General features: G+C 35.9%; 1 protein-coding gene across 1 annotated transcript in view; it reads left to right on the top strand.

Moving 5' to 3' along the window:
• CSMD3 (CUB and Sushi multiple domains 3) overlaps positions 1-17,164 on the top strand; it is a 734,654-nt gene that overhangs the window by 401,036 nt on the left and 316,454 nt on the right. Inside the window, 2 exon segments of the mRNA XM_067292283.1 lie at positions 10,618-10,800; positions 11,937-12,263. Of these exon segments, the coding sequence (XP_067148384.1) occupies positions 10,618-10,800; positions 11,937-12,263 (510 nt within the window).

Genomic DNA, 17,164 nt, shown 5'->3' on the forward strand with positions numbered 1-17,164 from the left:
TTCTCTTAAAATAAGGAATATGAATCACCATGTGATACAGAGAATCTCCCATCCACTTAAAGAGGGTTCAAACATAGAAATCATATAATTTCTGTAACTTCTAGTAAATAGATTTCAAGCTTGACACAAGCTTATAAATGATTTAAGTCATTTCTGCACATAGTGATTATTGCCATTTTCAAAGTGTATAGATTGCAAATGCAGCCACAGCTGTTCCTTCCGACCACTTTCTTTCCTGAAAAAAGATCTTCACATTGGAGGTTTAGAAAGAAACATTCAGAAGAAACTATGTGGTTTTTGTAATCATCTTTCTTCTTGGAATGATTCTTTGTTTTTGTCAGTTCTCCTGCAAATATTTTATTAATTAAGGGCAGTTGTTCAGCTTCCATTCACATTATTGCTTCTTTTTGACGGGCCCAGCAGTATTGTGTGGTCTGTGCGATATTTTATCTGTTTTCATTGGAATTTCTATTGTAAAGGGTAGGGCATTTAGATAGGATTTTTTGGTATTATTTCTTGCTAATGGCTAGTTTTTATAGTTCCATGTGGAAAATTAACAGCATAATTGCCTGTTCTTAAAAGTTATATTAAGGGAGAGCTGTTGAAATTCATAGATGATTTCTCTGTTTATCCAGAACCATTTTATTTCTGAGGCGTTACTGTACATATAGTGCTCCAGAATGTGGAAATGTATTTCAACCTTTAAAATAAGAACATCGATAGTTGCATGAAATTTCCTTTAAACTCCAGTAATGCATCTTTAGTTCAACTAAAAGTCACATACATCCAGTAAAAGCTTCCAGGAATTAGTTAACTGTGCCCCAAAGCAGTTCCTCCAGGCTGGAACAGCTGTATTAAGGACAGTGAATGTACTATACCTGCTTTATGCCCATTCTCTACAACCCTGCTGCAGGGGAGTTACGTGAAGAGGAGGCAGCGTGCAGCTGACTCAGAGCTGTAGGGGCTGGGGAGCTGAAAGGATTCAATAGGCAAATGGGGATATAAAGATGTACATGCACACCACAACTTAAGAGGAAATAGTGGGAGGAATAAGCAGGTCTCCGCTGACATGCATCTTGCCTTCACATCAAACAAGACCAGAGTGAGGCAAAGCAGGCGTTGGCAAGAGAAGGCTGAAGGAAGAAGACCGTGTCGATAGGCGTGGGGGCAGTGAAGCTGTGCAGGCAACAGAAGTCTCCTGAGTGCAACTCAGGAATGAGACAAACCTTGCTGCTGATTTTCACAATTTTAAGTGAAATTTTATCAAATGATTTAGATAAAATATCTGCTGTTTTATGCAAGGAAATGTAGAATTAATGAGGCAGTGGGATTTAGGGATATTTCTACAGAAATTTAAGGAAATACTAGATGCAGGAGGCATTTGGAAGAGAAGAAATAGGAAATATCTGTCTGTTCACTTCTCTGACTTCTTTGACCTATTCTAATAATAGTGCGTAGCTATAAATAGCTACTGGCCTCTAGATACTTTGCTTTCCTTCAGTGAATTTAATGATCCCAGGGCAGATTGATCATTGGATTAAAAAGATGATTGGTACTTAAGTTTAGATTTGAGGTTTTTCTGAGAACATTCCTGTGTTTTTGTCCTGCTCTGTTTGTAGTTAGCACATTTACTGATGGAATCTAAATGAATGTGGCTAAATATTTCCTGTAAGGAGTTGTGTATTTCTATCAGAAACCAGAGTGTAAGAATTAAACCCTTCCAGAATATCAAGTTAAAATAGCTGAAATTTCAAAGTGACATAAACATGAATATGTGCACCAACATCTTCACTACATATTTTTGGACAAGAACAAAAAATACAGAAATTGTAGGTTCCTTCATGACAGTGTAGGAAATGAAAGCTCTTTAAATCCTGATGCTGAACTGAAACTGCGCAGTAGTGATTCAACTACGTGGTTCTTTTTTGTGCTTCAAGAGAAAGCACTTTGTGCTTATGGACCAGAATCTCAGTAATAGAGTGCAACTTAGAGACAACTATAAAGCTCTTGGGTGACTATGGATTTTATTATTTAGTGATTAACAAGTAAAATTAAGGAAGGTGTCTGCAAATTAATGAAACTATTATTAAAAGAATTAGTTTGAAACTGGTGCTAGTGCAGCAGAGGGGCTTTCAGCTTCGAAAACAGTAAAGGGTAAAACTGAAACTTATGTTCTTCAGTAATGTATAAAATAATTTATATAAATTATTATCTGTTTGCTGAACTGGACCCACATTCATTTTAGTTTTTTTGGAAACTCGGCAAAGTCATGATCTTTAAAACTGATAAAATCAACAATCCAAATAATAAACGAAGTTTTACAGTAATTGCATGTTTAAATAAATTACATAATGTAATTATTCTTAGTAGGTTGTTTTAATGCCACTAACTATTCTACTAAAAATATTCTACAGGAACAATTAGAATCCTTCATGCTTTATGCTTGTTGATTGAGGCAGTAGAGAAGATCACATTTGATACAAAGAACTTGAAAATAATAATGTGTTGATTAACTAAAATATCTCTGACAGTCCATGTTGTGGAAGATAAAAAGAAGTGCAGATGCAGGAGCCTTCATTTCTCAGCATAATAAGCTGTATTTTCTCATTAGATCAGGCATCAAGTCAGTGATTTTTATTTTGGAAAGTATTTAAAATTTACTTTGGTCTTAAAGCATGTATGCAAAGGTAAAAGTAGTCCTATATGCTCCTGTCAAGAACTGTATCTTTTTGTGGGTTCTAAATACCGCTGAGCATGCTGATAGACGTCAGTAAAAGGTGGGTTCTTACTTCTTTCTCTTGGGATTCAAATATCTGTGTTTATGCTTTTGTCTGAAGTTATATTTAACGCCACAACTGTTCAGCTCAGTGGACCTTTGAACACTGTAAATAGTTTTTGTCCAAGGTGAATTGTAGGTGATGCCTGGAAGGTAGTATCAATTAGAATGTTATATAAATGATACTGCAAACTTAGAAAATACTGTTGTGCTAATAGAAGTTTTAAATCATCCTAAAGACTATTCTAAATTCTAAAGGCTATTGTATAAAAAGCAGAAAGATGTAACTTACAATGGAGAACATTTGAACATTTAATTTGAGTTACAGATGAATGTCATTTATTTATTTTCAATAATTATGCATAATTCCTCTTTCAGTTTTTATGTACAGATATCTTCTCATTTTTCTCCAAAGTATGTGTACTTAGACCCCAGTGTCTGCAGACTTTTAGACAAATAAGTCATCCCATGGTTCTGTTAAACTATTTGTGTGTGTAGAGTTCTACAGAGAGCAGTTCATTTTCTAAACCTAAATCAAAAGAGTAACTTATTTTGTTGGAGGTGCAGATTATTATGTAAAGCCCCACAGGGCTTATTCATTAGCTGGGCCAGTGTATTGCTAGCTGACTAGTAAATAACTCAAATTTAAAAGAAAGAACATGGTCCCGAATAATAAAAAGAAGGAAGTATGTATATCCATAAAGTCCATGAATATCTACAATATATAATAGACTATAATTCTCATGAAATATGTGGACTGCACCTTCTCCTGGTTTTGCTATAGACATTGTCCTGGCCCATTTCTACCTGGGCTGCCACACTTCACTGTTTTGGTCCATGCTAATGGCTTTTAGTTACTCGATGGAAGATTCATTCCCTATCCTTAAATTTGCTATCTGCTAGAAAAATAGCCATGCCACAGGTAAGTGTGGCTCTTTCCTACCTTTCGGAGAGGGATTGTTAAAACCTACTGTGATCGTAACAGAGGCTAAATGAATTACACTTGCTGTTCTGGATAATAGTAGTGATTAAGGTGGCGATTCTGTTCTCTCTCAGGAATTCCCCAGACATGCAATGTGCCGCATAATCTGCGATGTCTGAATGAAGCAAGGGTGCAGATAAGCTCATGGTGCTGTGCTGTTTGCTCGTTTGGAAATGACTCGCATCCTTTCTTTGTAAAAGGACACATACTTCAATAGTTGCAGTTGATAGTTAGTAGCAGTTAACTATTTCTTTTATATGAAGTAGCATATAAACATGGTGATATTAAGGAGATGGTGTCATCCGTAAGGTCATTCAAGTTGCTTTCTATTTTGTTTACTGATCATAGAAATATCTAAACTCTGTTATGTGTAAATATGACCAAACCTCATTGAAACTTTGCCCATGTAAGCTAGAAAACATAGTCTAAGATCTTGCCAAAATAGTTCCGTAACTGTTTATCTGCTATGTATCTTTAAGATTGCTCTTCTTGTTGAACCATTACATGGTTTACCTATGGCCTGCATTGTCTATCGTCCTAATTGACCCTAAGAAGTATGTGCTCTTGATTCATAACTTAATTTCTATTATTTTTTAAATTTTTCCTGCTTGCTGCTTTGTGAGTGCTTTTTCTCATTATGATTTATGTTCTGATGTTCACAATAAGATACATAATTATATTACTGCTGGTTGCTGGTACTATTTGACTAAAAGTTGTATAAATACATAATTATTTCTTTTCATAGCTCTTTGAATAAGAAAGTCCCAGAAAGGGGATGTTAAGTCTTCAGTAAGTACTTTTCCCCTGTGCGGCAATGATCTTTTCCTTTAAAATTATTTCCCTTCTAAGATTCACAGTCTCAACTTTTATTTTCCCTTGAATGATAGGAGGTTTCGATTGACAAGTTTCCTCTCCAAGCACTGACTCCAGTGCCACTCTGTCAGAATGCATTTGTGTAGTAAGTGACCGTTTCTTTTCCCCAAGGCCCATTTAGTCACCTCCAGAATATGTCTGTCCTTCACAAAGGCAGAGAAAAAAGAGAACAAGAACATCCCTGTATTGGTGGCCCTGTTTGGTACCGACTGCAACTTTGAGTTGGCCCTTCAGTGCATCACTGATAGATAGAAAATCTGCAGAACTCTTAAGTAAGCTGCACAGAAATAAAAGAATAATTTTAAATGGAACAAAACACCTACGTTATCTTCCTTTCTTCTTCGACAAATAAAACCCTACCACAAGGTTACTCTCATATTAATTCTCTCTAAAATAATGAAAACTACAGGAACAAATAATTATATATGTGTCAGGAACAGTATTAACTTCAAGCATGTCCTATTTAGCATCAAGTACATATGATTTTTGTTGCTGTTGGGAAATCAGGCTTTGATTGCATAATGTCTATCCAAATAATTATCTACAACAAAATGCCAAACCATCAAGCTAGTGTATTTCCTTTGTTTTAACAGAATAAAAACAAGTAGCACACCATGATCTTTATATATGTGAGGTACTTTAATCCCCCAAAGTGGTAAAACCATGTTGTACAGCTTTCAGATGAATAGTTCCTTGTAATTATAACTTATGTAAATCACTGCACAATAAACTGGGAACAGTTTTCTCAGTAAAAATATGCATAGCTCTTTAAAACATACTGTCTTGCCTTCTCTTTATATGATACAGACACTTAAATATTCCTTGCATGGCTTTCTCAATTCATTTGGAGCTCGGAAAAGTCATATATGACTTCAATGGCTTTCAGGTATTTCTTGTTAGAAAATATGTTGGTAATTTTAAGCTTCATTCAGTGCATTGGGACTAGCTACTTAACAGTTTTGTATGAACAAAATTTCCAAAATAATACGCGTCCCAAACAAGCTCAGCGAGTTAAAGTCTTTCTGCAAAGAGTCAGAACATTACCCTCAGCAGAATTCCTGCCTCTCTGCACTGTTGCTGTCCTTTCATGTCAGCGCTCTCGTGATACAGAGGAGTTTGAAGGAAAATGTGAAGTCACGGAATATTTTGGCCACTGTTGACTCCCCTCCCCCTTCTCCTTTCCCTAAGCAAAATGTTGCCCTTCGGAGAGGAACCGGGGTGGGAATGGCAGGGAGGGAAGGGTTTATGCTGAAAGCGCTGGCACGTCTCCGCGTGTTATAATGTCCATAGAATTTCTAACAGCTTGTGCCCTTTGATTTCCATACTACCTACCGAGTTGGGAAATAATGTTTGAAGACAAAAATGGGCTGCCTTTTTTTTTTCCCCCCCTCATCTCAAAAGCCTTAAACCTGAAAAGATCTTGCAGGATTCATTTACAACACCTTTAACAAATTGTGCTCAGAGGTCCTTCTTCTAGAGGACTCTACAAAAAAAAAAAGGGGGGGGGTGCTAATGGAAATACTATTAGCTTATGTTTGTTTCTCTCAGGCACAAGTGGCAATACTGGTCTTTTGTGTCAGGGAATTATAAGTCAGGGGTAGTGACCACATTAAAAGAAAGCTCCATCCTCACCATTTCTTACTGTATATAACATGAATGGCAAATCCTCCCCCCCAAAAAAAAATCATAAAAAAAGATATGAATAAATCAAAATGTAAAAATATAAAGTAACCAGAATGTTAAATACAAAACAAAAATATGCTTAAGCTATAAGGTGATTTTTGAATTTTAAAGGTAGTCCTATATAGAAATGACTTCTTCCAAAGACTTAATCTATGTAATATGCTATAGATGTAGTGTTTACACTAATATATACTACTCTATAATCACTTCTACTGCAAATTGCAATTTTGTTATATATGTTCATTATATGAAAATGTGTATTATCATTAGTTACATTTTTAATCAAACTAAAAAAAAAATGTTATAGTGGAAGACTCTTATGTGCGGCTTTGTTGATAGGAACTGAGGCTATATTCTGGGAGGGTAGCTCATAATACTTTTTTATTTCTCTTGGCTATTTGGCGAATCATACTTAACGCTGAGATTTCGCAAATCAGAATATTTTTCCCATAATTATTCTGTAGGAGAAAATGCTTTAATGATGACATTACTAACTGAGCTGTAGAAACTTATTTTTTCTCCTGCTAGTCTTCAACGACCATAAATTTACTTCCAAAGATACCTATTTGTTACTCTATAATCAGCAGCTTCCTATACACTTGTGATAGCTTTTGTGATCACTCTAGGATTTAATGAGAAAAAGGGTCTTATACTCATTTTCTCTCTTTATATCTTAATTTTCCCAAGTCTTGGAGGAAATAGGCTGCTTTCACAATTTTATTTACTTCAGAAAAAAATTGTTTGAAAAAAAAAAAGAACCTGCTGAGTGCTCCAAACAGTCCTCTTCCCTCTCCTGTTTACTAGGTAAGGAATGTTCTAGCCATTTCCTTCCGCCCCTCCACACACACTTTTTGACTCTTTTCAGCTGGTTCTGTGTTGGCTGATACCCCCCAGCACGTCTGCCAGCATGCTTTCCTCTTACATGCCAACAAAAAGACATACTATCTGTATAATATCTTAAAAGTATCGCCCTGCAATGTTTTACAGGAGCTCACACTGCATTTAGCAGCGGATGAGTAGAACGATTAAGAAGTACAGTCATGGGGGGAGAAAAAAGTGGATTGGTGAGGAAAGAAACACATTTTCATATGAGGATTACTAGTACATGAGTAGTCTTCGATAGAAGTTAAAGTAAAATCTAATTGCCAAAATGGAGTACTGCTGTCATATTGTGAGACTGTGAAGACAGAGTAAAATCAATGTGGACCATTGATACAATTTATGTTGCATACCCTAATTTTAAAGGCAATATTAGATGACTCTGTTCTATTTTACTTAAAAAGAAAACAACAAAAAACACGTTTCTTCAAAAAAATGCCAGTAGATCCTCAGTTCCCCCAAGGCACTGTGAACTGATGTTCTAATCTGAGACACTGCTGTCTTTTTTTCTTTTTTTTCTCTCCCCCCTCTCCCCCACCCAGTTTCATGTCTGTTCTGAAGAGGAGTGTTGACAGTAAAACACTGCTATATTTATTCTGACAGTCATATTTTAAAGATATGTACTTCTAAGTAAAGACTTTTTGAATGTGGTGTGACATAGGCTGAATTCATACTTTGCTTAACATCCTAGCAGTAAGTTACTACCAGTGAGCTGATGGAAAACTTCTTCATCTTATTACAAGCATTCTTCTACTGTGATTATGATGAATTTACTGAAAATCTCAATTTATGAATTATATCATGGTGATTGGTTTCCCTACTTTTTAGTATATAATATATTTGCTACACCTATTTTAAAACTTGTTTTTTTTCCTTATAGTAAATCCTAATGCTTGTTAAAGTAGCTGTTATCTGGAATTATTAATCTATTAAGAAGGGGTGCGAACATTATTGTGGTACTGTTTTGTATTCATTTTATTAGAGTATCAGTCTTAATTAGATTTCTATATGTCTAATAATTAGTCTTACAAATCTTTTTGCATTTAAGTATCCTGGTCAAGGTCATGCTGAGAAAATTAAGGGTCACTGTTGGAATTCAGATCTGAGGCACCTTATCCTCTGCTGTAATTCTTATCCTTTTTTGATGTTCAGCATCAGTCTCATATAAGCTTATGAACTGTTTTAATCTTGTGATCTTCAGTTAGAGTACTTGTATAAAAGTAATTGATAGTATCCCCCACAGGGAATCTAAGATTGCCTGGGCCTAGAATTAGTGGTTAAATTAAAAATAAATAAATAATATTGAAGATAGGAGACAAAGTCATTACTCTTACAGATCTGGTATTTTCATTTAACTTGATTAAGGTTTTAATTTTTAAAGTTTTATGAAAAAATAACAAAGATTGCAACTTAACTAGTTCAACTGCTGTTTGTGTTCTGCTAATCAGAAATATTCACCAGGAGGGACTAGTGTGAGTTTATCAAGGAAGGAGTCTTTGTTGGTCTCTGAATCTAGCTTCTTATGAGTCATCGAAACAGATATGCAATGCAAGGAAGCTGAAGCAATCAACAGAGTGGTGGGGTGAGCAATAAGAGAATTGAATTGGAATATGAATATCATTAGCCCCTTTTGTGACTCCAAACAAAGCTGAAATAGCACTCTTTCCTAAAACCCTGGTATTGAAAATGTGATCGTCTGACAGGAGCCCAGTAAGCAGTATTTTTCATTCCTGTCTGTTTTGAAGAAAGTTTGATACCATTGTCTAAACAAGTCTAAAAGCTACTTCTATTTCAAACCAACAAAAATAAGTATCATTTCTGCTTCTTGCCAGAACTAAGACACAAAAACATGCTAACATCAAATTGAAGCAATTTGAAGCAAACAGAAGCCCTGTGCAATTCAGCAAGGGGAAATGCGAAGTTCTGCACCTGGGAATGAAGAACCCCTGGTAACAGTAAAGTCTGGGGAATGGCTCTGCAGAAAAGGCCTCCGGCGTCCTGGTGGACAGCAAGAACATAAGCCAGCAGTGTACCCTGGCAGCAAAGAGGGCCAAGAGCATCCTGGGCTGCATTAACAGAAGCTCAGCCAGTAGACTGATGGAAATGATTATACCCCTTTACTTGGCACTCATTAGGCCATATCTAGAATAGTGCATCCAGTTTTGAGCACCGTAATACAAGACAGAAATCAATATATTGGAGTGAGTTGAGCAGAGAGCCACCAAGGTATTCAGGGGACTGGAGCATTTTCCCAGTGAGGAGAGGCTGAGGGAGCTGGGCTTGTTTAACCTGGAGAAGAGGAGGCTTTGGTGGGGCCTAAGAGTACCTACCAGTCTTCCAGCACCTAGCCAGCCAGTACCTACAAGTTATCAGGAAGACAGAGCTAGTCTCTTTACAGTGGTCCATGGTAGGAGGATGGGAAGACAATGAGTAGATGTTAAAACAAGAGAGGTTCAGACTGGAAATAAAGAGAAACTTCTTCCCCATGTGGACAGTCAAGCAGCAGAACAGGTTGCGCAGAGAAGTTGTGCAGGCTCCATCCTGGGAGGTTTCCAAGACCCAACTGAATAAAGCCTTGAGCAAACTGGTCTGACCTCAAACCTGACCGTGCTTTGAGCAGCAGGTTGGACTGGAGTCTTCTTGAGGTCCCTTGTAACCTGAATTATCCTATGAGTCTGTGAAATGCATACGATTGAGAAATGCAATTTAGAAGATCCCTCCATGATTGTAACTTCCAGTGAAAATTCAAGAAAATGTATAGTTTTATAAACTAAAACTACAACAATTGTAGATATAGATGATCATTCAACTATTTTGCAGTTAGGTCTATTTTATGTAAAATGTTACTGAATAGAGGAATATAGACAATTTCTGCATGTGTGTTCTGTACACGTGTGTGTGTGTGTGTATATATGTATATATGTGTATATATATGTGCAGCCTCCTTTTTGACTTTGGAGAATTCTTTTTGTATCATTACTCCCTTTTTCTTTCCTTTTCCCTAGTTCACCAGTTTAAGCTGTATCTGAATACGGACTATGTTTGACACAGTGGGATACTGATCTTTGTTGTTAGTTTTAAACACTCACATACTACAAGTGATATTTTGCTTCATACTATTGCCAGAAATCTTACAAAATAAAATAAAATAGGAATAATTTTCCTCTGATCTTTCTAATTTTGAGTAACATAATAAGAAAAAGAGCTCTGATCTTTCCAAGGTCCTTACACAAAACTCACAGAGAATCCTTAAGAAGTTAGAGTATAGAATCAGACTCAATGGTGTGTTTCAGCAGTTGTTATTATGCAGATGATCTTCATTTGTTTATAATATGTACTTATGTTCTAGATGTAAGCATATGCCCATGTAGAATATGTTTTCTTCTTCTAGAAATGAATTCTTTTTTTTTTTTTTTCCCAATAGAAATTGAAAAGGAAAGCTGTGGGGATCCTGGAACACCATTATATGGTATCAGAGAAGGGGATGGATTTTCCAACCGGGATGTTTTAAGATTTGAGTGTCAGTTCGGATTTGAACTAATTGGAGAGAAATCTATCGTTTGCCAAGAAAACAACCAGTGGTCTGCAAACATACCAATTTGTATTTGTATGTACTGATTTTTTTTTAATGCATAATATCATGCTACATTTTACCTCACATGTAATGATGTGTGTGACTAATTGAAAAGTTAGTACAATGTAATACATTTTGCTGATAGGGTGAATTTACTTTTGGTCGGTGATAGATTTGCTAAAAGCTTATATCCAATAGAAACTCTAGAACTGCTAAAATATTTTTTTCGTTTACTAACGAGTATCAAAATAGCTGTCATTATGTGACTCCATATAACATTTTATTGGGGACATTTTTTGTAGGAAGCTGTAGATTTTATATGTATGATACACTTTTTATGGCTACTATTATAAGTTAATTTATTTCTTCAGGTTAATAGTTGCTGAATTGCAATTAAGGGCATTTAAATTATTTACAATTTTTCCTATGCATTATGTATGAATATATTTTAGAACTTAAATGTTCATAGACAGGTGTATTTACATAGACATGTATAGTTGTCTACCAGTTATACCATATAGCATAAGTAAAAGTGAAAGTTGTCATATACATTTGTGGCAACATACTACTTAACATTTACACTAAAATATTATAGACCATATATATTAAGAGCGCAATCAGTTGTGTTCATCCTTGCAACTTAATTTAATATTGCTTAGCTGAAATGGTTGAATATGAAACATCATCCTGATAATAGCAAAACTCTTTTGTCTCTTTGAGGCTAGTTAAGTTCTTGTGTTTCTGTGTGAACAAATGATAACTATCAGCCTTCTGACTCTTTAATGTACTTAGTGAGAGATCTGTTCATCTAAACAGTTCATAAAGGAGAAAATAAGCGGTGCCAAGTGATTAAGGACAGTTCAACAAGGGTAAATTGTAAGGACTGCTATGGGTTTCCAATGAAGCAGGGATGTTCTTTATTACCTGGGGGACTGTGCTTGGGAGGATGTAATTTTATTATGGGAAAGGGAATAAGTAGATACCAAAGGAAAAAAAAAAAAAAGAAGAACTTCCTTTCTGGCTTCACACTTGATTGTACAGAATACTGAATTACTCAACTGAGATAATAAAACAGTTTAAGGACCTCCTACAAACACTTAGTAATAAAATTTCACTCTTAAAAACATGCTTTATTCTATTATCTAATTTCTTTCTCTCTTTTTTGGCAGTTCCCTGCCTTTCTAATTTCACTGCACCAATGGGAACAGTTCTTTCACCTGATTATCCAGAGGGATACGGAAATAATTTAAACTGTATCTGGACAATAATTTCAGATCCAGGGAGCCGAATCCATCTCTCCTTTAATGATTTTGACTTGGAATCTCAGTTTGACTTCCTTGCAGTTAAAGATGGTGACTCTCCAGATTCTCCCATAATAGGAACATTTACTGGTGCTGAAGTTCCTTCCCATCTCACCAGTAATGGACATATTTTGCGCCTGGAATTTCAAGCTGACCATTCAATGTCAGGACGTGGATTTAACATTACTTATAACAGTGAGTAATAATATTTTATATATATATTTGCATGTGTGTTTTGTTTTCAACATACAGTTTAAGAGGTATGTATAAAAAGGACATTATGGTAATATAAGACATCTTTAAAAAAAAATTACATAGCTATGAATGCCTAATTTAGGTGTTTAGATTGCTTTTCAAATGAAGCATTGCAGCTGAATATATATGTATATAGATTAGTCAGGGTATGCAATGGGAGTGTTTAGAGGACTGACAAATTAGGTTGGTTTTAAATTGTTAAAACTAAGCTTTACTAAATTTGTTAACAGCACACTTTGCGTTAATGGTTATATCTTACATATTAATCATCATCATCATCATCAAGTATACAAAACTTAGTCTTTAATATGCATATGCTAACTTCCTATATACCAGCCGATGTCGTACGGAGAGCACTGATGGCTGCGGTCCTTGGTGGTTCTTGGTCACCAAGATCAACATGGTCAAGCTTCTCTTTGATGAGATTAGTCGAACTGCAGTGGGCTTGTCTTCTTCTCTGATTTTCCTTGCTTTTTCTTGATGCTTTTAAGCTATTCTCCTACTTCCCCCCCCCCGCCCCCCCAAAAAAGGGAGGTCTCTCCTTCTCCTGGTATTACTTACCTTGTTCTTTTTTGTCTTGCCAGTCATCCTTGTGTATTCAGGAGGATGTTCTGCCTATCCGCAGTCCCTTGTGCTTATCCTGTCCTTTGGCAACTTTTGCTACTTGGATGCCTTCTACTTGCAACTGCACCTGTCATTGCCCTTTTGGTGGTCACTTTGTTCACATGGTTATGCAAAATGCTTATATGTTGTGTCTGGCTGTGCCATCACAGTGTTAAAAAGTACTTACATACCGCTGCTAGTTAAACCATTTTGGTATGCTTATATTTAGGTTCAAGGCAAACTAATACTAAATATGTCCGGATTAATACACATTTAACTTACATATGTAACAGCCACAGGGAGAGAAGTTTCTAGACTGTGACTCAGAGCAGCTACAGTAAATAGTAGCTGGGCTTCTGCCTTGAGTGCTCTGAATTGTACCTATTTGTTTCTGTCTATTGGAAGGGACACTAGTATCTCCTGTCACCTCTAGTATTTTGACCACTGTGCAGAGACAAAGCGTTTCCCATTAAAACGGAGTTCTGTGTATTTCACTCCTTTCCATCAGAGGGAGGTGGAAAGGATGAATATAATGAAATACGTTTGTATCTTCACATTAACTACATAGTACCACATTCACAGACAGCACAATAATTGAAGGTGAAATTAAATATCTTCTTTAGCAAGAAATAGCATTAGCATTTATTCACCTTGCTTTTTGCTGGTAAAAGTCCTTATGTTTCTTCTGAAGGACATATGAAGAATTCCCTGAGTTTTACTGGTATCAAATTATTTGGCCCTTATCCCACACCAAAGTCCAGGCAGGATGCGTACTCTGCTAGGACAAACACAGTGGTCTAATATGTAGGCCCACAGCATGATGAACACTGTACAAGGTAGAGACTGAGGCTTTCCTGGGAGCATATGTAAAATTAAATTCTGTCACCCCAGTGACAAAGTGATAAGGACTGGCTTTAGCCAAGTTGTTCCTTTTGTGGAATTGGAAGGAGGTCGGAAGGAAACGACATTCCTCAAGTATCGTGCTTGCTGTTGTTATATGTAGAGGCAGGAATAAAGGAGTTGCAATTGGTGGGATCATCGTATTTTTCAGCCAGAGCTGCCCACATCACACTTTTTTTTTTTTTTTCCTTTCCCTTTCTGATAGTAGAGGTAGCAGGATAGTTTTCCATGGCCAAAGGGCAGGCAAAAGCCTGATGACATGAGTAACTGCTCCTGTGTCCCATTCCTGTCTTTCTCCGTGACACTCCTAGTGTGACAGTTTTGGAGGCTTGCTTGGAATGTAAATGAATCTTCAACTGCATGATTTGGAGGAGAGATGTAAACCCAGATCTCCCCTTCCCAGAAGAATGTGTTACATGCTTAGCTATATGGTAAAATAATCTTTACAGTTAAAGTGGTTCCACTCTTTATAAAATCAAAAGACTACATTAAGCCAAAGAGGGAATGAGATTAAGTGAGTCTGGTAATTTTGAGAACCAGACTCCACATTTTTCTCCAAGGAATGTTTAATAATTAACATTATTTTCCTATTACTGCAATGACTAAGTGTCCCCTTTGCTCTCCTACTTTGCTAGTATCCTGCTTCCCCTCTCCTCCTGTTTTTTGTTTTAGATTGTGAATCTTTCAGAGAAGGATTTTCTTAAGACTCACCTTGAACATTGTTGTCTGGTTAGGAAAGAGATAAGCTGACACTAGATTACTGCATAAACATTCATTTTCTGATATTGTTTAATATTTCTGCTCCCAACCCTCTATCTTAGCTGCTCATCCACAAATTATTTCTCACAAATGCAGAATGTAAGCATGAAGAAAATGCGGTACCTTCTTATTTGTTTCTATAGCTACAAATCATCATGGCAAGTTAAACTTCGAGAGCTGTGACTACGTGTCACACTACTGTAAATAAATATCAGGATATTTGGGGTTATTCAATACTGGTGAAATATAAAAATAGTTATAATTAAGATGAGATATTGAATCCATATTTCTTAATGGAAGTTGTAACTTTTGTTCTTTATATACCATGTTGTTTTCTTGTTTCACGCCATTTTAACTTTTATAAGGGTTCTGCTTTCTCCTTTAAGGTTTCGCTGTAGTGCGCTCAGTAGTGTCAAGCCTAAATCTACTAATGAGGAAAATTTTAGAGGAGAGGCTATGGCAGTCCTCTCGAGAAAAAAAAAAAAGGCGTATCTTTAAATGTATATTCTCCGAGTTGTCCCTTTTTGCAGAATTAGAACTAAACATAGATTTGGTTAGAGTATAAGCACAGAAATATGTCTTTAAAAATATATCTTTTAAAGGGCTTTACAGAAAACATGAAAGATGCAGATGATTAGCATAGAATAATAATTTTACCTTTTATTTTGAAATACAACGCTTCATCAAGCAATATTAAGATTGCTGGTTTAATAGTTTAACACCAAATAAATATAGCAATCACAATAAATTCTATTTGGGCTGGCCCTTTTAAAAAATTGCAGACTTCTTTGGGGAAGTGGTAGTCTAATTACAATATCTTTCAATTAGTAATCACTTAAAGTATGTACTGATATTACCAGATATTCACTGTTACAATTTTCATTTGTATAATGAAGTGACAGTATCATACTAATTTTTGACAGTTGTATAATGAAACCAACTTATTCTGAAAGGTTTTATTTTAAAGAAGTACTTTCTATATTTGAATAGTTTAAAGTATTTATATTTTTTGTTGTTGTTTTTATGGTTATGTTTAAGATAGAATGGTGGTGTGTGTTTGTTAAACTCTTCAGTTAATATCTACTTACAAAAGAGAGAATAACTCCAGAAAAAAAGTGTCTAATCTTTCTTCAGTAAAGGCAGCTACAGTTTGATAAATTATAGAAATATTTTTTTCCATAATAGTATAAGGCCAGGCGAGAGGGTACAAAAGGAATTAGTATCACTTTCTCTCTGTCTTGGCATTTGTAAACCCAAAGTTAATTAAAAAGATCCATTTTCTACTAATACTTCTACTGTGTATATGCCCAATCCTTTTCAAAGCTATCAGTCTTTTTTTTTTCCTGGCTTCAAGAGCAGAGACAATATATCACAGAAAAGGTATATGATCAGTCTTTTGTAAAAAGAATGTAGGCTACTAATATAAATAACTTCATTAATATGTTTTTCAGGTATAGGGTAGAGAAGAATAAAACTGAATTGCTAGAATATAATCTGATTTTAAATAGTGTTTCTCACAGACTATTTTTATGCTATATTTGCTTTTATATTCCTGAAGCATGTGGTCTCAGATAATTATGCATGTTCCAGTAAAACTAAACATAAATTCAACTTCTATTAAAAGTAAACTTAAATTAGATTTAAAATGTCTCATCTTCGAGTGACTTCAAGTGTCAAACTTCAGGTTTTCAGGTCTTATGCAGACTTTGATAAAATAAGTTTAAAAGATTTTTAATGACTTAAGCTTTGGGACAGGCCCACAGAAACGTGTCACCTGAAGATGGATGTCACAAAGAATGCTCCAATAACCATGGATAAGCAACTCAGAAAGCTGTGATTTTCAGCTAGATCAGATCTCTGTATCAATTTACTTTATAGCTGGCTGTTCACTACTGCTGATGTAAAAGTGGGGAATGAGGCTGGAAGGTGCTTTCCTGGGTACAGTGAAAGATGGGAACATAGCTACTTGAAATTAGGTTGGTTTAAGTTACCGTAGAACCGTATGCTTGCTTCTGGCTCCTTGCTTTCAGTTTATATACCAAATTCAGGAGCTGATTATGACATTTCTGTGTGAAGGTATTTATAAACTCAAGTCATCCCTTAATCTTCGCTTTGGAAGTTAAATGCATTTACTTCCTCAATTTAAGGCATGAGCTCTGAGCCTTTCATCACACTTGTTACTCTTTGCTGAATGCTTCCCACTTTATCTGCATTTTTTTTGAATTGTGGAGGTCAGAACTAGGCACAGTATCCAAAAATGGCCACATAGATGCGATGAAGTTATATAGTCTTCTGCTTCAATCTCAGATGATGAAGGGACTAGAGCATCTCTCATAAGAGGAAAGGCTGAGAGAGCTGTGACTGTTTAACCTGGAGAAGAGAAGACTGAGAGGGGATCTGATCAATGCGTATAAGTATCTGAAGGGAGAGTGCAAAGAGGATGGAGCCAGACTCTTCTCAGTGGTGCCCAGCAATAGGATGAGAGGCAACAGGCACAAACTGAAACACAAGAAATTTGGTCTGAACATAAGGAAAAACTTCTTTACTCTGAGGGTGACTGAGCACTGGAACAGGTTGCC

This window comes from Apteryx mantelli, chromosome 2, assembly GCF_036417845.1.
Source record: "Apteryx mantelli isolate bAptMan1 chromosome 2, bAptMan1.hap1, whole genome shotgun sequence".
Classification (NCBI taxonomy): Eukaryota; Metazoa; Chordata; class Aves; order Apterygiformes; family Apterygidae; genus Apteryx; species Apteryx mantelli.